The sequence below is a fragment of the Penicillium angulare genome, assembly GCF_028827245.1.
Source record: "Penicillium angulare strain IBT 27051 chromosome Unknown utg000012l_segment0_segment0, whole genome shotgun sequence".
NCBI classification, from domain to species: domain Eukaryota; kingdom Fungi; phylum Ascomycota; class Eurotiomycetes; order Eurotiales; family Aspergillaceae; genus Penicillium; species Penicillium angulare.
In genome coordinates, this window is record NW_026623171.1 from 1,055,392 (window position 1) to 1,075,125 (window position 19,734).

General features: G+C 46.2%; 11 protein-coding genes across 11 annotated transcripts; 5 read left to right on the forward strand and 6 right to left on the reverse strand.

The window, feature by feature from the left end:
* Nucleotides 1–165: 165 nt before the first annotated feature.
* N7478_013043 (uncharacterized protein) lies at nucleotides 166–648 on the reverse strand (the record flags this gene model as incomplete). The annotated part of the gene is made up of 2 exons (XM_056929253.1): nucleotides 166–402; nucleotides 613–648. The coding sequence occupies 2 exons, from the start codon at nucleotides 646–648 to the stop codon at nucleotides 166–168; spliced, it is 273 nt and encodes a 90-aa protein (XP_056772615.1).
* A 178-nt stretch (nucleotides 649–826) lies between these two features.
* N7478_013044 (uncharacterized protein) lies at nucleotides 827–2,169 on the reverse strand (the record flags this gene model as incomplete). Its single annotated transcript, XM_056929254.1, has 2 exons — nucleotides 827–1,349; nucleotides 1,406–2,169. The coding sequence occupies 2 exons, from the start codon at nucleotides 2,167–2,169 to the stop codon at nucleotides 827–829; spliced, it is 1,287 nt and encodes a 428-aa protein (XP_056772616.1).
* Nucleotides 2,170–4,928: 2,759 nt separating this feature from the next.
* Nucleotides 4,929–5,892, forward strand: N7478_013045 (putative succinate:fumarate antiporter (Acr1); the record flags this gene model as incomplete). The annotated part of the gene is made up of 3 exons (XM_056929255.1): nucleotides 4,929–4,961; nucleotides 5,023–5,221; nucleotides 5,279–5,892. 3 exons carry the CDS (start codon nucleotides 4,929–4,931, stop codon nucleotides 5,890–5,892), a joined length of 846 nt encoding a protein of 281 aa, XP_056772617.1.
* A 447-nt stretch (nucleotides 5,893–6,339) lies between these two features.
* Nucleotides 6,340–7,193, forward strand: N7478_013046 (Actin-binding cofilin/tropomyosin type; the record flags this gene model as incomplete). Its single annotated transcript, XM_056929256.1, has 2 exons — nucleotides 6,340–6,358; nucleotides 6,442–7,193. The coding sequence occupies 2 exons, from the start codon at nucleotides 6,340–6,342 to the stop codon at nucleotides 7,191–7,193; spliced, it is 771 nt and encodes a 256-aa protein (XP_056772618.1).
* Nucleotides 7,194–7,879: 686 nt separating this feature from the next.
* On the reverse strand, nucleotides 7,880–8,206 carry N7478_013047 (PHF5 family protein; the record flags this gene model as incomplete). The annotated part of the gene is made up of 1 exon (XM_056929257.1): nucleotides 7,880–8,206. The coding sequence occupies one exon, from the start codon at nucleotides 8,204–8,206 to the stop codon at nucleotides 7,880–7,882; it is 327 nt and encodes a 108-aa protein (XP_056772619.1).
* Nucleotides 8,207–8,547: 341 nt separating this feature from the next.
* N7478_013048 (pinin family protein) lies at nucleotides 8,548–9,740 on the forward strand (the record flags this gene model as incomplete). The annotated part of the gene is made up of 3 exons (XM_056929258.1): nucleotides 8,548–8,558; nucleotides 8,650–9,109; nucleotides 9,306–9,740. 3 exons carry the CDS (start codon nucleotides 8,548–8,550, stop codon nucleotides 9,738–9,740), a joined length of 906 nt encoding a protein of 301 aa, XP_056772620.1.
* Nucleotides 9,741–10,183: 443 nt separating this feature from the next.
* On the forward strand, nucleotides 10,184–11,675 carry N7478_013049 (alpha/beta fold hydrolase; the record flags this gene model as incomplete). Its single annotated transcript, XM_056929259.1, has 7 exons — nucleotides 10,184–10,262; nucleotides 10,339–10,391; nucleotides 10,481–10,588; nucleotides 10,682–10,791; nucleotides 10,871–11,201; nucleotides 11,281–11,332; nucleotides 11,398–11,675. The coding sequence occupies 7 exons, from the start codon at nucleotides 10,184–10,186 to the stop codon at nucleotides 11,673–11,675; spliced, it is 1,011 nt and encodes a 336-aa protein (XP_056772621.1).
* A 227-nt stretch (nucleotides 11,676–11,902) lies between these two features.
* Nucleotides 11,903–13,366, reverse strand: N7478_013050 (saccharopine dehydrogenase family protein; the record flags this gene model as incomplete). Its single annotated transcript, XM_056929260.1, has 5 exons — nucleotides 11,903–12,611; nucleotides 12,665–12,789; nucleotides 12,848–12,920; nucleotides 12,972–13,119; nucleotides 13,177–13,366. The coding sequence occupies 5 exons, from the start codon at nucleotides 13,364–13,366 to the stop codon at nucleotides 11,903–11,905; spliced, it is 1,245 nt and encodes a 414-aa protein (XP_056772622.1).
* Nucleotides 13,367–14,584: 1,218 nt separating this feature from the next.
* N7478_013051 (uncharacterized protein) lies at nucleotides 14,585–15,001 on the reverse strand (the record flags this gene model as incomplete). Its single annotated transcript, XM_056929261.1, has 1 exon — nucleotides 14,585–15,001. One exon carries the CDS (start codon nucleotides 14,999–15,001, stop codon nucleotides 14,585–14,587), a length of 417 nt encoding a protein of 138 aa, XP_056772623.1.
* Nucleotides 15,002–16,557: 1,556 nt separating this feature from the next.
* Nucleotides 16,558–17,522, forward strand: N7478_013052 (uncharacterized protein; the record flags this gene model as incomplete). The annotated part of the gene is made up of 4 exons (XM_056929262.1): nucleotides 16,558–16,700; nucleotides 16,772–16,811; nucleotides 16,869–17,033; nucleotides 17,100–17,522. The coding sequence occupies 4 exons, from the start codon at nucleotides 16,558–16,560 to the stop codon at nucleotides 17,520–17,522; spliced, it is 771 nt and encodes a 256-aa protein (XP_056772624.1).
* A 1,439-nt stretch (nucleotides 17,523–18,961) lies between these two features.
* Nucleotides 18,962–19,669, reverse strand: N7478_013053 (uncharacterized protein; the record flags this gene model as incomplete). The annotated part of the gene is made up of 2 exons (XM_056929263.1): nucleotides 18,962–19,300; nucleotides 19,322–19,669. 2 exons carry the CDS (start codon nucleotides 19,667–19,669, stop codon nucleotides 18,962–18,964), a joined length of 687 nt encoding a protein of 228 aa, XP_056772625.1.
* Between the last annotated feature and the right edge of the window lie 65 nt (nucleotides 19,670–19,734).

Sequence of the window (19,734 nt, forward strand, 5' to 3'; positions counted from 1 at the left end):
TTTCAACAATTCGGCAATGCAATTTGGGAGAGATTAGGCTGTATATTGTGCGTTTTGTGTATACACACGAGCGCGGGATGTGGGCCATCGGTCGGATATATGTGAAGAATAGTGGTTCGACAGTTTGAATCTCGGTTGACTGAATCATGATACATCTTGACAAATTCACGCAAACGTAGCCTGGAGCCTCTGTAGATTGCGAGCGGGACCTTCGCGGAAATTGAAAGCGTTAGGTCGGAATTTCTTGGGCTCCTCTAACACGCTAGCTCTTGCTTGAATCCGCCTTGTCTGAAGGATTGCCCGTACGGTTTCACTGGCACCAAGGCGATTGGAAATTTTAACCCCATCCACGGATGCTTCCAACTTGAAGCTTGATCCCAAATATTGTACAAGCAGTTGAGACTAGAGACAGAAGTATGTTGAGCTTGGGGCTTGAAGGTGTGATATGTCATAACATTCACAAATTGAATGAAATAGGTACATTTAACCTTTCTGGGAAATAGTAAACGGCGCGGCCACCTGGGCATGAATAGTTCTATAATTAGGTATGACTACTGTTACTAAACTTTGAATATGTGCTACCATGTGCCTAGGGAATACCTAGCCTCGTACTTCGTGCTCTGCCGGTGACGGGTGCAATCTCGCCATGATTTATAAGCGTATTAAAACATTACTATCGGGTCGGATTTAGAAATGTGCAAGGCTTGAGTTGGGTGTTTGATTAGCTTTGTAGCTATTTAACTCTGCTTTTGTACTTCTTGATCCAAATATTTTCACAGATAGGTGACAAGAGGTTAGACTTTGTGTTTCATGCATTCTTTGATATCTATTGGCGTGGTCCAGTCTCTAATGTATTATTCTTGTCATCTCCTATAATCACTGCATTGTCTGCTGGCCGATGCTGCTCCAAGTCAATCTCAGCAGAATCACCCTGATCGCTTTCCTGTCTGTTCCGTTTCTCAACATAGGAATGCCATCTCCAGAATACTTGGACGAAGAGTTGAGCCACTGCAATTTGCTCAGTGGTGTAAAGTAGGACTGGAACAGATGTTTGTGCTTTGGCGTCATTATTTAATGGCTGCCACATCGCATATAGCAGTGGAATACCAAGTGCGGTACTTTTTGCTGGGCCACAGAAGCAAGCTGCAATGGCTTCTCTAGGGGCTAGGGGCTCAAATGTAACATCCGTCCATGGAATTGAAAGAAAGAATCGAGGAGGGCGGGCAATTATGAAGCAGATCCCGGTCAGAAAGACGTACAGGGCAACGTTAAATAGCACGACAAAGACGATAGTTGGTGTACTCATTGTTTGAAGAGACCCTGTCGCAAAACACGAAGAAAATGTAGTCCTAAAAACCAGTCAGACACAACACCCAGGCTTCCTTTTATGTCAAAGTTTACTTACCAAATCAGTAGAATCATACAAGCTGAGGCCAGCTTTGGTAGCTTTGTCTTCTGAATAAACCAAGCGACCTGGTCCGGCCATGTAAATCGCACGATTTGTCCCACGAATAGGGGTAACAAGACACTGAGACCCAGCTGCTGAAAAACATTCCTGTACATGCTACTCATGTCACCACCTCCATGCTTCCATAACTCAAATTCAGGCCGGTTAGGAATCAGAGTAACAGTCCAAGCGGCAGTAAAGAATGGCGCAAGCACATTCGCAATCAAAACCTCGACTAGAGCAGCTGCATCATCGCCACCCGCGTTTCGAGTCATGACTACATTCGAAGCAATAGTTGTCGGTATACAAGCGAGAAATATATACCCCGCCAACACCGATCGTTCGATCTTCTCAGTAGGATCGCCAGCCAATATGGCATAAACGACGGCCAATATAATTGACGGAATGAACAAAAAGGAGATAATCTGCACTTGAAGGTGTAGTTTCCAGTTCATAAGCTGCGATAAGAGCTTTTGGCGATCGATGCTGAGTCCAGATATGAGAAAGATTATCGCAATAACACCGTACAGCACACTGTATTGGGATCGGATGATTCCACCATGCTTCGCGACTTCAGGGAAAAAGTAAGCCAGAACACAGGCAACTCCCATTGCGATAAGAAGCCATTGGCTCAGGATATACTTTAGTATAGCCTTTGATATAGCCTGCCATCTTGGCGTGGGGGACGGGCCCCTCCCCGCATCCATAGGAGGGACTACCATTATTCTAGGCGTTCGGAAAGGACTCGGAGGCCTGTCAAAAATACCTTCCAAGGTTTTTTATCTTCGTATTAGAGTGTGAGCGATCATTTGGGTATTTTTTGTTCCCCCGAACCGCCAAATTTGAGATTGCAATAGAAGGAAGGGGAAATTTTTCAAAAATTGATAATATTGTGCATTCGGGGTTTAGTTCGCCCATTACGGAATTTGTTAGCGGCGAATCCTTAAGCCGTGTATCTGAAAAGCCCAACAAATGTACATCGGAATGGAGACCGATCTCCCCGACAATATCAAACATCATAGGTATGTGTAAATGAAGTATACAGATATACTTTCAACAATCTAGCAATTATATTTCATGCCCACATATGCTTTTCGGCAACAAACGGGCTAAAATAAACATCATAGTTAAATCCCACCGATAATCGGCTACCCGACTTGATCATTATCGTACCCACCTGCACCAAGTGACTGAAGGTTCCACAATAACTTGAACTTTGATCACGCCTAGTGGTTAAATGGGATTTTGCCTAGAATAACTTACATTGACAGGAACTAACTGAAAAGACTTCAACCGTTTAAAATGGAGGATTTCGATATTTCTGGGCGACGAGGTATACGGAACGAGAAACTGTAGCGAACCTCTTCAATCCGCGCAGTATTATTACATGTCGAGATTTCTTGTGACATGCTGACTTTCGAGATCAATTGCGAGCGGAAGCTTCAGAAAAGAAAGCAACACCATTCGGGTTGTATAAAATCCTTTGGGCCTTCATCTCCGCTGGTCCGGGGTGCAGCTCTATACTTGGCCAAGTCCTGAGGTCACATCAATTCCAAGATACCCAGCACAGAATATCTATTAGACAATGCATATCTAGAGCGGTCTGTACATGACTGTCTAGGATTGAGTGAGACATGGTACTCCGGATCACAGTAAAGTAGACAGAATGTTGGTGTTCGGCACTTGGATTTTGCTCATCTCATACTCTATGCAGTCTATTGAGCACCGACCCACCTGGGCAACAATCCCGACAAGTAGAACGACAGACAGATTGATAACGATATTGCATGTGAAATTCACAGAACACATATAAAATTAATACAGACACCTGCGTATAGGAGCGATTTTTCTTAGTAAAAGTATATATAGTTTTTATGATCGTCAAACAATCCTAGAAGATGATCTGCTCAACTTGCGATCTATGTGATGGGGAAAACATTCAACCGGCCGCGTTCCGCGATGACATAGTGCACTAGAGAATAACCGTTTGTATGTAAATCAATGAAAATAAGCCCCTTCCTCCCCAACATGGTCCTTTTTGAGCGTTAAATAACCAGAATACATGATATGACGCCGGAATGTATATAGCCACTTTCTCTAAAGGTCTTGTGACTCACAATAACGCGTCAAATGACCTAAGCTGGATGGCTGGTGCTATGTGGAAATGGGCCTCGGCTGTGAGGAGCTTGGGTGTTGCCCCGAATTCTCCCGGGGCAGAACGAAGGGTCTCAAGCTGCGGAACTCGCAGCGGGAGTGCGGAGCAAACTGCAAATGTTTGTAGCGAAGGACTTGGAATTTACCGGGTCATTTCTTAGCTCTTTTCCCTTGGGTCCGAAATATTTGTAGTATTTGTAGTGATGTACGTAGATAAAGTAAATGGTTGTGGCTTTAGGTCGGAAGCATGAATCGCAGGTGATTTTCACAAGCAATCTACTTCAATAGATAATGTGGTCCTACCATGATATGACGACAGTTTTCAATTAATGAAAGAAACTTTGCAGACGCATGTGAAGTCAGATCATTTGGCGATCCTGGGGGGTTTGACCGTGACCGTACTGCAGGGCCGGGGGTAGCCAGTCATCCCGCCATCGTCCCGAAGGCCTCGGGATAGAGAGCTGAAGCGATACTGGTCGGAATGACGCTTGACGCTTCTTTATATTTTTATAAGACTGTCGAATGACCCTCGGCTCTTCTCGATAGATTTTTGAACTTGATTTTATCTTTCCCTTTTTCCTTACTTTCGTTTTTGTACGACTAGTGTAGACCTACGGTTGTCCAGCGGCAAAAGACTCTACATACTGCTTCCGCTTGTCCAGCTGCCTCCGCTTCCCCGTCATAGCTATTTCCTCCCCACAAAGTTTGGGTGCCGCCACCTCAACCGAACATTTTATCCTCGGATACCTGGAACTCTTAATTAAAAGAGACAGAAAGAAAGATCAACGATTGGAAAACCCTTTCCTTTTCACCCAATTGAGCCCATTTGATCTCGAATTCAGTTATTAGATCTTTTGCGTCATACCCGGTCCCATCATCGGCTTTTCAACCCCGGGATTGTATACTTCCGACTCCCTCCGCATTTCGCTCTTCCACCCCCGACATTCGGGGCAATTGCATATTTCCGATCAACTAGACCCCATTGGTCCAAGAGATTGTCGAAAAAGAAATTGGTCGTTGTTTTCCTGTGGACAGTTTCTGGACCTTTTCTTACACATCGAACATCAATTGGAATCATGTCTGCCAAGAATGTACAAGGAAACAAGAGGGCCTCTCCCGCCGTAAACCTGATTGGTAAATTGACGTACTGCTCGCTGGATCTTTGACCTGACACTGACTTCAAAAATAGCGGGAGGCGGTGCCGGTATGATGGAGGCTCTCGTGTGTCATCCGCTAGGTATGTGATGTCCTGTCATATGAGAAAACATTAGAGATCGAGAATTGAGAACGCTAACAGCATGCCTATTCAGACACCATCAAGGTCCGCATGCAGCTTTCACGGAGAGCTCGTGCTCCTGGTGTACGTCCTCTAGTTTTTGAGAGATCCAATTGAGGACTGTTGCTGATTTTGAGCTTCATAGGCCAAGCCTCGCGGTTTCGCTGCCACCGGTGCGGAGATTGTGCGCAAGGAGACCGCCATGGGTCTATACAAGGGTTTGGGTGCTGTCTTGGGTGGTATCATTCCTAAGATGGCGATCCGTTTCACCTCATATGAGTCGTATAAGGGCATGCTTGCCGACCAGGAGACCGGAAATGTCACAAGCAAGGCTACTTTCCTCGGTAAGTGTGCTTTCTCCGTGGTTTTCGTTCTTCAATTGCTCATAAATGTATGATTAGCTGGTCTTGCCGCTGGTGTGACTGAAGCTGTTGCCGTCGTCAACCCTATGGAGGTGATCAAGATTCGTCTCCAGGCCCAACATCACAGTCTTGCCGATCCACTCGACGCCCCCAAGTACCGAAGTGCCCCCCACGCACTCTTCACCGTGATCAAGGAAGAGGGTTTCAGCACCCTCTACCGGGGTGTTTCTCTCACAGCTCTGCGCCAGGGAACCAACCAGGCTGCTAACTTCACCGCATACACCGAGTTGAAGGCCCAACTCCAGCGCCTGCAACCCGAATATGCCAACGCTCAGCTTCCTTCATACCAGACCACTCTTATCGGTCTCATTTCCGGTGCCGTCGGTCCTTTCTCCAACGCTCCCATCGATACCATCAAGACCCGTCTCCAAAAGACCCGCGCCGAGCCCGGACAGTCCGCTGTTACCCGTATCATGCTCATTGCCAAGGATATGTTCAAGCAAGAGGGTGCTCGTGCTTTCTACAAGGGTATCACCCCTCGTGTGATGCGTGTTGCTCCTGGACAGGCTGTCACTTTCACCGTATACGAATACCTCAAGGGCAAGTTGGAGGCGTCCAACTGGGCCTTTGTGGGTGGTAAGTATGATGAGTAAATAAAAAAGTATATCAAGAAGTGAATTTTCTCTATCTTTTTTTCGGAATGTGATACCAAACTGCGCATGGTGGGCGTTGCGTTTCCCCTTGGTCTCCTCAAGAATTCGGAAGGAGATCACTCAGCCAGCGGCTGGTTGGCATGGTTTCTGTACATATTGTTTTCTTTGCGTGTTATTTGTGTATACCACGTTTTCCAGGTTAATAAAGCCGCACAACAAAAATTCAAGTCAAATAAAAACTTCAAATATATATTTCATGCCATCTGTAGCAGGTAGACATTTGTGTTCAATGGTATCTTCAAGTTGTTTTGGGTAGAAAGTAAGACAATCCCGTTGCTGAGGCTGAGCGGCTTCTCCCCCTCTATTGACTACTCACCGCTAAGCGGCTTCCCCTCCCATAACATACCATCCCCAACTCCCCGCGAAGAGACAAAGCATTCCGGCGTCATGCAGTCGGGAATCTCAGGTATGTCAAGCGATACAAGACAAATATATCTCTGCTTCCAGATGTCCATTGACATAACGACGGACTCTAACAACCAATCTTAGTTTCATCGGAGCTCCAGGATGCTTTCACCCGCTTTAGCTCCGACTCCTCCCTCTTCTGTCTCCCAGTAACTATCGTATCGGAGAGTCTAACGGCCCAGGAGCCAATTCCTTTCTCTGGATCTTCCACTAGCCCAGAAGACTTCTTCACCTCGCTCCCGCAGCTTTCCTCAGTCCTACAGCCCAAGACACCGATCTACCTTCTGCTCCGCCGCCCGATCAATGCATCATCTACCCTTGTTGCGCTGACTTATATCCCCTCCAATGCACCCGTTCGTCCGAAGATGCTCTTCGCATCGACCCGCTCGTCGCTGGTTCGTGAGCTGGGAACGGAGAAGTTCGCTACGACTGTGTTCGCCACAGAGGAAGACGAGATCCTTGGCCGGGATGCGTGGCGTGAGCGAGATGGCGAGCTTGCAGGTGGTGTTCGCCGGGAGGATTTGATGGGTGAGAAAGAACGCGAGCTGGAGGCTGTTAGGAGAGCGGAGGCGGAAGCCCGTAGCGGTACACCACAGAGAGATATCGGCATTGGTGGTACCTTTGGGCCTGGTTCTGGGTCTGGCATGAAGATATCTATGCCCGTTGATGAGGCAGCAAAGACTGCGTTGAAGGAGCTCCAAGATGGTGGTCTGGTACAACTGGTATGCGATTTCCATTTACTCCCCTGTCTTACTGTTGATGTATCTTCTCTATGTGGGGAAGCTACGGGAATGGGTGTCAAAATGGAGACGTTTGGTATTGCAGTGCTAATATGATGGTAATTATGTAGACGGTCGATATTCCCACGGAGACGATTAAGCTCGCAGATGCGCAAACGAGCGTCGATCCTGGTTCAGTCTCCACCCATATATCCTCGACTTCCCCGCGGTATTCATTCTATCACTACCCCGGCTCGGATGTCGTGGTATTTGTGTATACCTGCCCCACTGGTTCGTCAATTAAAGAGCGCATGCTGCACGCCAGCTCGCGCAGGACTGCAATCACGGTCGCTGAGAACGAAGGCCTCAAGATATTGAAGAAGGTGAGAGGGATGCTATTGAATGCGCGTCGGGAAGTGGTGCTAACAGGTTGAACGGTAGATTGAAGCTTCGGCGTCAGATGAAATTACCGCAGAGCGGCTGGAGGAAGAAGTCAACCCGCCGACAAACCAGGGTACCACGCGCGGATTCGCCCGTCCTCGTCGCCCAGGTCGGTAGATTATAATGTCGATGACAGTCCCTTTGGGCCCAGTAAATATTCATCGCAGCCGTAGGACCAGGTAGCTTTTCTCAACATAACACCGTGAAGAATCGGACCAAATCTTTTTCTTCAAAGTATCCCAAGATATATGACGTTAGAAAACCCCCTCTGGCTGGCTCTGACCTAAACTGGACACTGTAATAACATGGTCGATACCCCTCCAAGCCGCAAGGCAAGCCTTGTAGAATTTCCCAGGTCATGATCAATGATTTCGAAAGCTTTTCTTTTGGTAAAACAAATCTGTTCTCGAACTTCCGAGATTGATAATCTTTGGACATCCATCTCGATCCTTTTCCAAACGCGTGCACTCAAAACAGTAGAAGGCATCACTGATACCTTCACCGCCACACACGACACATTTGTTTTGGTAGTTTCCGAAGGCACACTCGTCGCAGATCCGGACAAGGGTTGTGGGGCGCACGTAGGAGTCACACACGGGGCATTTGCCGTCGCACTTGTCGCAAAGGCGGCCGATAGAGATGCCGGGTTGCTTGCGGCACATAACGAGATCAGGGTGATGGCGAGACATGGTGGATGGAAGAGTTAACGCGTTGTATTATAGGTTGGTGGAGGCTCGGTTTTAAGAGGAGGATGGTGGGAAGGCAAAGGTGGTATGTCTGGGGAAGAGATAGAAAACCCGGGAGAGAGAAAACGAGAGCTGAAAGAAGTTAAGCTCGGCCCGTGCACGGCCCCCGTAACACCGTTCGAGCAAGCGCGAGAGGCCACTCTCTTGGCCTTTGACTTAAGAAACTCACACTACGAGGAACTCTTCTCGGTTATAGGAAGAAATCTGTCAGCTTTATATATTTTGATTGACGGAATTGATTTTTGGGGGTTTATATCAACTCGCATCACTTGCGCATTAGAAACATGTCCGAAGCGTATGGCAACTTCCCGGCTTCGTCCCAGGCTGACCCAACGGCTCACATGCACTTGACTCGAGGTGTTTATTAACATATTATTTTTAAATAGTACACTTGCTTCGGCCGTCGCTATTCCGGATCAAGATAATCAACGTCAATCACCCACATCTTTTACGAAGCGACGAAATTCCTCAGTAACAGATCATGACCCAAAACGTCCGCGATTGAGCGGGCAAGACGAAACATCTCCACAATCGCATCGCCTGCGTCCCTCGCCCTCAAAAGCGGCGTCCACGTTAGTAGAAAATGGACCTACTGAAAAGCAGCCTGCACGGAAAGGTGGAAGAGAAGAGGATCGCAAACGAGGACAGCGGCTATTTGGTGGGCTGCTAGGTACTCTCTCGCAGAGCTCAAGCTCAGCGGCTCAAAAGCGACGAGCAGATATCGAGAAGAGACAACAGGATAAATTGAAATCACAAGCAAACGAGTACGATGGATTGAAGAAAAAAAGTAAGGAGCGACGTGAGCTTATTCGCAAGAAGGAAACGCCGTTTTATGCGCGTGAAGCTGTAAGTTTTGTCCGCTATTTCTTATTCTTTACAATCGCATTTAGAGATACTAGTATTGACGGTTCAACAGACACAAACTCGACATGCCAATATGGTTGCCACAGCACATTTCTTAAAGACTCGAACGAGCCCCGTTTTGGTAGGACATTCATCTTTCTACTCAAATTCTGCTCTAAGCTGACTTGACTCTTTCTAGTATTACAAGCCATGGCAATATCGACCTGGCGATGAGGATATAATTCAAGATCAGATTAAAGAGGCTAAAGAGTCCGTTGCCCGCGAAGTGGCTGACTTCGAGGCGCGTTATCCATCTGAAGCCTTTATACCCGAGGATATAGAGCCCGCATCGGCATCTAAAGATGAGCCGAAAGAGCAAGCACAACCAACACAAGAGAAGACCGAGCAAGTTACTGGAGTACAACAAGACTTGGTCCCCCAGGAAGTCTCAATCCAGACTGAAAACCCTGAAGGGGAAGTAAGAAGTTCCGATGAGCATGCCGAGTCTGCTCTAGAAAATAAGGATAACACTGAGCCTGCTGTATATGAAGGTGACCAGGAGCAGCATGACACTCATCGCGACGATGATGGAGGCGAAGTAGTGGAGGACAATGAAGATACTGTGATTTATTGAGACGCTGTAAATAGCCAAAGCTGAGATTATCGAGTGACTCAAATCAATGATGATGTGTGGGACCGGCTACGATTGTACCGAGGCAGAACACCACAGAGGGGCCACACTATTCTAAGGTTTGAAACATTGGAAATCACGTACCACCATTCTCCCCCGCAGCATTTCAATAGCTTGCATAGGTGAAAATATTTCACTCGGCTGTTCAGATATCTCAACAAACAGGTAAGAGCGATTGTTTGTCTAGATTATGGATTAGGCGCTTGCACTAGATAACGGTTCAATGAAATCACTCGCGCTGATTCTGCAATAGAGATATCCACTGCGAGTGATCTCGTGAAACAAGCCACTCCTTTAGATTAAAACATCTGAATATCCGAAGACAACATCTTCAGCTCTTAACTTCAACAAAAACTAAGCAAGCATACCAGACACTATCCATCACAATGCCCGTTGACAAAATCGGGGTCAAAGACGATCCACGCGTAAAGTACGAGTCTGCCACCGTGAATGGTCGGAATTATGGTGAGCTTGCCTTGAATATGATTTAATATCCAACAAAACGCTTCGAACCATATTTTGACCTAATGCGCTCGCATAGGGTACCTCCTCAGTCAACCACCATCCGGCCAGTACCGGGCAACTATTTTTTTGGTGGGCCAGCCACCCTATTCAATAACGCAACTAAGGCGGTTAGAAGAAGAAAAAATCCCCGAATGGTAATTAACAAAATACAAATACAGATCCATGGATTTCCCGACATTTCAATGGGGTGGCGATACCAGATTCCAATGCTGGTGGAAATGGGGCTGCGCGTCGTGGCTCCAGACTGCTTAGGCTATGGCCGCACGGTAGGATCTGAACTGGCCCAGTTATCCATCTTTGAGCCTTTGAAGCTTGGAAAAGAAGAAATCGGAGTGCCTTAAATTCTAACATTGTCGTAGGACGCCCCCGAGGACTCTATCCATTACGGACACAAGGGCTTAGCAGACGATATCAAAGCTCTCGCTTCCCACCTGGGTGAATCGAGCATCATATTGGGTGGGCATGACTGGTAAGTAACTCGTATGCTACATATGCAACTATTTATTTCCATATATACTGCATGTATACTGATATCTTAATATCTGTAGGGGCGCTGCTCTTGCTTACCGCATTGCTCTCTGGCATCCCGATCTCATCAGCCACCTCTTCACGGTCTGTGTGCCTTACGCTGGTCCCAAGAAGGATTTTATTCCTCTGGAGAATATTGTCCAAACTGTTGCGCCGAACTTCACGTATCAGATGCAATTTTACAGTGGAGAGGTTGAGAAGGTGATCAAATCCAAGGAGGAGATTAAGCAGTTTCTTCTTGCTTTGTATGGAGGCAGAACGGCAGAAGGGAAGACTGGTTTCGTAGCAGAGAAGGGTGTGTTGTTGGATGAGGTCATGAAACTGCAGCCTTCGCGGTTGCTGAGTGAGGAGGTGAGTTGTCTTTTTTTTTTTCGCATGCATCTAGTCTAGAGATACAGGAACATTTGAACTAATGTCGCTTATCATCTAGGAGCTGGAGTATTACGCCACGGAGTTTTCAAGGAATGGAATCCATGGACCTTGTACGTCAACTACTTCTATTCTGCTAATTTAAACTTGCATATCTGACAGCTAACGCAAAATAAAGTGAACTGGTACCGAACTCGGAAGGTCAACTTCGATGATGAGCTGAGCATTTTGGGCCGTGGTATCACCATGCCTACGCTTTTCATTCAGGCTCTTCGAGACCCGGCTCTGCCGCCTCATATGGCAAAGTCTATGCAGAAGAACATTCCTGGGGTTGTTTTGAAGGAAGTCGATACTTCTCACTGGGCGCTATGGGAGAAGCCCGAGGAGGTAAATGCTATATTAGCTTCCTGGCTGAATGAGGTTGTATTTGCAAACAAATCGGCGCAGAAACTATAAACCCGGTGCCTCAATCGAAATTAGGCAATTGTCTATTGAGAATCCTGACTCAACCTACATAGTATGGATCACATTGTGTTCCATGGAATTTGAAATTTGATTTGGTGCCATATCATACATGTTTGTCGTAACTTAATGTAGCCTAAGACTTAAATTGAAACAGTAACAAACAAGGCAATGAAGTCGTCAATTGGGAGACGCATGCAATCCCCTTATTTTCAGCCCGTTCAATAATCCCAGATCTTAGTTTCAATATGAACGCCAACCTTATCCAGGCGGTCAATATAGTCCTGTCCCAACGTGGCAGGGGTAACCAGACCACCACGAGAAACCTTCCGGACCTTCTCCTCTCCATTGAGAATAACCATCGCAGCCTCCGAGACAAGGGCACCCGTAAGTACATACATTGTGCCTTTGTATGTCAGCTTGCCGAATGCGCGCTTCGGGTTCGGTGTGTTCTGATCAGCAGTCGCGATAGCATTATACTCTGTATGATCATTCTGAGAGTCTTCCATTGTCGGACCTGCGCCAGGGGCAAAGACCACCTTGCGCAGCAGCCAGCGCACAGGCGGTATCGCCAATACAGCCAAGAAAAGATTGATAGCGATATGCAATAGGACACCTCTCAAAGCGTTACTCACGGAGAGCTTCTGGCGGAAAACAAAGTGGTTGCCGTAAAGCTCGGGCATTAGGACGCTGCTGCGGTACACAATGGCCATATCGGCGATGCCGTTGGGGGATGTAGTTAGGGTTCCTAGGTCGGGTACTGACTGCACACCAAGAGTTCTGGTGAGGAGAGGTTCGCTTGGAACGTGCTTGAGTGGCCCGGATCCGGTCAACGCAAATGGTCCGAATGATTTGACAAGATCAGAAATGGGAAGCCAGTCGTAGATACTAAGGATGGTATTAAGAGTGCCACCACTTGCACCAGAAGATCTGTAAAGCAAAAGTCAGCCTCGAAAAAAAGCTTGAATGGGTAGGAAATTTACTTTATCTCCTTGATGCAGCTTTGGATCTCGCGAGTCTGCGACGAAAGGTCCTCGCGGATTCGTTTGACAAGAGCCCATGCCAGGATATCTGGCGGTGCACTTTCCATACCAACAGAAGGGATGATCTACAGAATGGCTAGTTAGACAAAGTATGTATCGAGACAGATAGTAGATTCAACTTACAATAGCGCCATTGGCTTTGGCAGTTTCATGATACTTTTCAATGATCAGCTTGATCCACGGTGTTTCACCAGTCCTAAAATGGTCAGCGAAGAGAATAAATGCAAATGTTTTGGGGCATACGAACACATCCACATAATGAGTACCATTTTTGGCACAAGCTTCTACAATAGGTGTCGAATATAGGTGATAGGGGCCAATGCAATTTATTATCAGTCTTGTCTTCTGAGCGATTTCATTTAGCTCGTCAGTGTTCAATTGAAGAGGAAGTACATCTGTCAAGGTCAAGATTAACAAATCAATCGCACATAGTTGGTAACATCATTATATACCTGGTGTACGGCGGTCAGAATTGAGTGATTTGAGCTCTTGAACGATGCCCTCGATCTTATTTACCGAGCGGCCTGCGACAGCCCATTTCAGATCGGTCGGATGGTTTGTGACGATATGCTCAGCGCAGAGCCGTCCAGTGTACCCAGTTACTCCGAGTAGAACCAAGTCATACTCTCTGCTAGAAGCCATTATTGCTGGTTGTTGTGTTTTGTAGGCGGTTCGCCACTTGCTCCGAGCTAAATTGACAGGGGGCCCAGGACGAGGAATGCAGTTCTTCAAATGTCAATTCCCACAGGAGAGGAGTTCAAAAAGCCGTGCCCCGACTAACGAGGTGAGAGGATATTTTTCTCTGACTGTCTTTTAAGTTGTAAACCCGGAGACGTGGTTCGACCGAGGCCGTCTTGTAATGCTGATCCGACTCGCCTCAAATCTACCACGTGACCGGGGGATCAATGACGCCGATTGATTGTGCACGTTGCTAAAGGTCTTGAAGTTTGCATGTGCTTTAGTTCAAATTAAGAGCAATCTTTTATTGATTTTAATTTGAATGATTTGGTCGCATCAGGTATTAGACTCCACGAATGCATATCACCCATAAATGCAATGCAGATATCAACCACTATCCATGTATTGATCCATGTATAATAAGGCACATGCATGTCCTTAAAACAATAGCCAATCATAAGGATTTGGTCCAGCAAGCCGCAGAAAAGGTTGCAGAGATAACTTTACCACTACAGTATGTACATATGTGTATATGGATAAACCTAGTGTTAGATATTGATTTTCGACCGCCTAATTCACTATATTAATAGTTGAAATCACTATATAAACGTCATCAAGTTTGAAATTCAGGACAGCCTAATTATAGCATTCAAGAGACGATTTCCTAATAGATCAAAAAAGAAGAAGAAAAAGAAAGACCTAAAAAAGAAAGAAGGCGAAAGGAAAATTCAGAATACAAAAATACGACACCTGTGAGATTCGAACTCACGCCTCCGAGGAGACTCGCTTAGCAGGCGAGCGCGTTAACCACTCCGCCAAAGTGCCTCGGTATATACAATTTTCCGAAATTTTTAACCCTTCAATACGGCAAAACATATCTAAAATAGGCGTTGTAAACAAACCAATCACAACGCTAAGTTACCCCTAAGACAGAACCCTAATATAGTGCGGCTATAGCCTGTTATAGTTTTAAAATAATAGCCACAGACCGCTATTTTATTTAGTATAGTAGTGCGATGCTAAGCTGAAGGTACTAGGAGTGGTTATCGCGAAAGTATAAAAAAATTCGACACCTGTGAGATTCGAACTCACGCCTCCGAGGAGACTCGCTTAGCAGGCGAGCGCGTTAACCACTCCGCCAAAGTGCCTTGCTATAGACGTTTGTGGCAAACTTCTAACTAGTCAGGTCAATTGAAGCATTTCTATATAATGGACAATCAGCTTCGAGGACTCAGCATAGGGCTTCTTTCGATTTGCGCAACCCGTCCATCTACAATAAATCTCACCCTTAAAAGGATCTTCAACAGGGCTGGCCTCGTCGAGGGATGGAAGTCCCATAGCGATCTCAGGGGTCACGGAATTATAAAGAAGAAGACCTCCATCAGAGGTGGTATCTGCAACAGAAGGTGCCGTACGCTTAGGTCCTCGACTTTTCTTAGCTTTTTTCGCTGGAGGTGGGCTATCCCCCGAGTCCAGGGCTAGGTGCTGTGGGCGACGTGGGCAAATCTCCTTCAGCCGCTCTCGAGTCCCATCGGCAGTATTTCCATGCATAGATGAAGACCGAGCCACAAAGAGAGTAATAGCAGCCTCGTCAGACATAATGACCTGTGGGTAGTATATAACTCATAGGCAGACAAATGGGCATTAGGCAACAGGTAACGGGGGATGGAGGATGGAGAAAAGAAGATGAAAGCTAGAGAGAAGAAGAAGAAGAAGAAGAAGAAGAAGAAGAAGACGAAGAATAGCACCTCTCTATCTATATTGATCATGTAGCTTCCTATACTGATACTACCCGTGGAAGCCCTGACTCTTCCTTCTTGGGCTTAAAACGACGGTTTTACCGTTTACTTTTCCAGCCGTTATGTATACAAGATTTATACCAATAAGGACTCATAAGTAACAATAAGCTTAAGGCTTATTACAGGCCCAATACAATCCTTACAATCTCTGTATTTTTGCATCTGATAGCTGTTATAGATAGCAAGAGCCCCTCAATCAATCATTTTCACACATGCCATCTAGGCTGATTCTGACTGGTCGAGAAATAGATACCTTCTACGCAACTGGGTAATTGGACAAGTGACTTCTTGTTCTTCTAGTTGCAGATTCCGTCGGGATGTTGGAGGATGCCGTTCGCGGTGTCACAGACTACACAGTCAACGGTCCGAACCTGTGGCACAGTATATGCAGCCCTACGGGAGTGGGTCCACTAGTATCCACTGATTCCACTGATTCCACTGATTCCACCATTCAGGACCAACTAATATACATCCATGCATACAGCTTGATCCTATCTTCTCTTTAGTAAGATTGATCTTAAAATAGGGTCGAGAAATAAGTAAACACTTAGGATCACACAAACTTGAAATAATCAACGAACATACCCAATAGGATCAGTCAGAATACAGTACATAGTCTACTTAGTATATGTAGTATCAATACACATTCGAAATAAGTTTCCCTTTAGCTGATTAACCAATCAACGCGTCGGATCAGGATCGCGTCCACTTAATTGTACAGTCTGCTAGGTTAGCTCTAACTAGATGGTCAACTAACACGTCGGATCAGAATTGTGTCCACTCAAGTCCTTATACATTCAACTACGGAGTGTACCAGGTCCACTGCGCGTGTTTCAGCTGCGCGTGGCTCAGGTCAGCTGCATGTGGACTAGGTCCAACTATATAGCTATTTAACCGTTTAACGCGTCAGATCAAGATCGCGTCCACTTGAATGTACAATTTACTTGATCAGCTCCGGCTAGATGGCTAATCAACACGTCGGATCGGAATCACGTCCATTTAAGTGTACATGTGAAGTCTACTAGATCAGCTTCGGCTAGATGACCAATTAACACGTCGGATTAGAGTGAAGTGGTGAACCGATAGGACCAATTGAAGTATCGGATCAACTTACATACAGGCACCTGGGGCCACCCAGGTACCCTCTCATCTGGTCTAGATCGGTTTGTTCTTGGATAGCCAATTGAAACACAGGATCAGACTGTCAAGATTTGAAATCGACTTTGCCTTGAGGGTCTAGACAATAGAGTTGTAGCACGCGGTCTGTATCAACTATGTTCCTGAATAAGTAACTGGGCACGCGTCTTTAAGATTTCTTTTCTCTTTTCCTCTTCTTTCCCTCCGTACGTGGTCATTATGTCTTCCGGTGCTCCTAGCAACTTGCCCGCTATGACCCCTTCTGCTGCGCCTGTGCAGGCGCAGGTGCCGGCTCCCTCGCCACTGCTGCTAGTGTTGTTGGGGCTGTTGCCGCTGTGCCCAACCAGGGCCAGAAACGCTCTGTAAGACGTCTTCTTATATTCCAGGATTCTCTAGAGAATATTAAGAGGTGTATCTAACATCTTGATACTAGCAGACTGGAAAGTGCTGGGAGTGTGGCCGTCGTGGCCACTGTACGTTGCACTCTGCTCTGATACGATAGCATGTTTGTAACATATTCTTCCATATAGCAAAAAAAGAATTGCCCACGGCGACGCAAGGATACTCGGCCCGGCAAAGCACCTACTAGTGCTGCTTCTGTTGCCGGCGTTGGCGCTCGCGCCAACCAGTCTCGGGCTTTGGCCCCGATTCATGCTGTTCGGGGGTTCATCCCCAGATTCGCGAATGTGTCCGGAGTATGAGTTGCTCAGACACGATGATGTATGCTGCATAGCAGACTAACACGGTTTTTCTCTTCCCAGCCTATTGTGATCAACTTTGGCTCGGGTCCTGTTGGCCCTGTGGGCCCGACAACTGTCGGTGCCTCTGTCGACAGTTTGCCGATCCAAGAATGGGCTGGTCGTGTTGCTGGCTTCGGCCAGTTATGTCAATCGCAATCCTGGGGCCGTGATGTTGAACACGTTGGTCATCTTACCCTCCCTCTTTCACCACCCAGCGTTGACTCTTTGCCCACTATGGGCACAAAACCCCCCGCCTTCGCCCTTGCCAGAGGGTATACTGGCAATGATAATGACTCCGATAAGGACATGGAACTTGCTCCACCTATTGCCAACACCGCCAACGAGGTGTTGGCCTCTCCAATTCCGCCCATCCACACTCTCCCACCAGTCGCCCCCTGGTTTTTATCAGACACGAGCTACTTCCCCGGGCGAATTAGCCCATAGCCTCAAGAAGATGTCTGTAGGTACTCACGTTGAGTGAGTTTCTTTTTTTCTCAATTTTTTTTCTTTTTTAAAAAGTTGTCCTGGTATAGCGAGGTTTTTTGGGTTTATTTTAAAAAGAAACATATCACGTATCACAATTAGAGGGGAGCCTTTGTCTGTTGGTGTGGGGCTTTCTTTCTTTTTCGCTTGTAAATATTTATATTCATTAAGAAATATAGTCTACTAAGTGATGAAGTTCAGAAAGATTCTATCATAGTATAGTAAATAAGCTTTTAGTGTTATGTCTTAATTATGTCTTAATGGGTTATTTTAGGGACTTTCTTCCATAAGTAAGTCTGCTCGGGTATATAAAGCTTCTTCAATATTAAGCCTTAACCTGTTAGGGTGTAGAACAGTGCCCGCCTGGGCCTCCCAAGTTTCTAGATCAACTTCCAATACCGTCGTCAGGCGGTCATCACTACCTCATCCTGAGATCTTCACTGCCTTATCGGCCGCCACTGCCTTACTGGCATATATAATTACCTCTCAGACCTCCCCACCCTTCCTCCCTTTCTCCTGTAGTATAGCTACATGGAGGAGATCGGCCGGCGGGCATATTTGCATCTTTGGACATTTGCTTGGTTTGACCACTCTCGGATACAGACCAATCAGACGATTGGTCCGAGGGTGGGCTGTAACAGGCTATAAGCCCGCACTATATTGGAGTTTTCTGTCAGGGGTAATATAGCGTTGTGGTTTATTTATATATAGATATATTTTACCTGTCGTCGCTAATTAAAAATTTGCCACAAACGTCTATAGCAAGGCACTTTGGCGGAGTGGTTAACGCGCTCGCCTGCTAAGCGAGTCTCCTCGGAGGCGTGAGTTCGAATCTCACAGGTGTCGAATTTTTTTATACTTTCGCGATAACCACTCCGCCGAAGTGCCTTAGCTGTAATGTTCCGAAATTTCCATAATCTTAATTGTTGATTCCCATTGACTAAAGTAGGAATCTGCTCAGAAAAACCCACACCACAACATCTGTAATATCACCACCCACAGCGCAGACCTGACACTATAAGACTCAAGAGGTGTAAAGGAGTGTATATTGTGGGTATTCCGACAATAATGCTATAATCCAAGTCTAAATACAGAAGTCCGTGGTGATATATCCTCCCGAGGTTTCCTAGGGGCCCAATCAACTAGGTAGATTAGGTATTACATTCCGATCACCTTCTTCTTTCCTCGAATATTTTTAGTGATAGATCAATCAGATTTTACCTAAAATAGTACTAATTCTGATTGTATAAAGTATTAACTATACTATTAGAAATGAATTTTATTAGTCTTTGTTACATACATATATATGTTATCAGTAAATGGTATTAAATCAGCAAGTTCATCCGTCGCATGCCGCCAAACGCCCACACACGGCCAAAATGTTCATTCGGCCTATTCAGCTAGATCCCCCCAGGGAATGGCTGCGATTCAACCCACCCCGACTGCCACTGATCCTTTGTCTTCTCGCTCAGCTTACAAAGCCGACGTGGTAAGATCATCGATTTGTAGCACCAAATTCCCTCCATCACATCAACCACACGTTTAAGCTTCATTGGAAACCGTGGTTTCCTGCCTTGGGATTTGCCAGCCAGGATAACGACTCTTCGATTATCCGCATCGCCGATATTTACCGCGAAAACCAGTCGATTACAAGGATCGTCTGGCAGAGCCTTCTGAGCATACGACAAAGGTGATGGCCCGTAGAAGAGAAATGCGTGAAGCCAGGCTTTCTTGTCAATCTGCTTTTTCCCTTTACTTACCTCTATGTCTGGCTCTGCATGCAGACTCCATTTAGGGAACGCAGATAGCAGAGACAATTCAAAGTGTTTCCATAAAACATAATAGTTGCCTTTTTCGTGTGATACCGAGCATAACACCCCAGGATCAAGCAATTCCTGATATGATTCAACTTCAAGTTTTTGCTGAGCTTCATAGCAAGGCGTTCGAGTACTCATGAAAGTCTCGCGGACATTAGACCACCAATACTTCCGTTTAAGGGGATCCCGGGAGTCTCTGAGGCTAATGTATTGATCATGGTGTATGATCGCCCACGCTCTCTTGATCTCATCTGAATCATGTAGGGCTTCAAAGAACTCTGCCTTGGTCATTTGTCCGATGATAAATCCACTTGTATGTAGCCCTTGCCATAAAGGCAATGCCACATTGAGGCCAC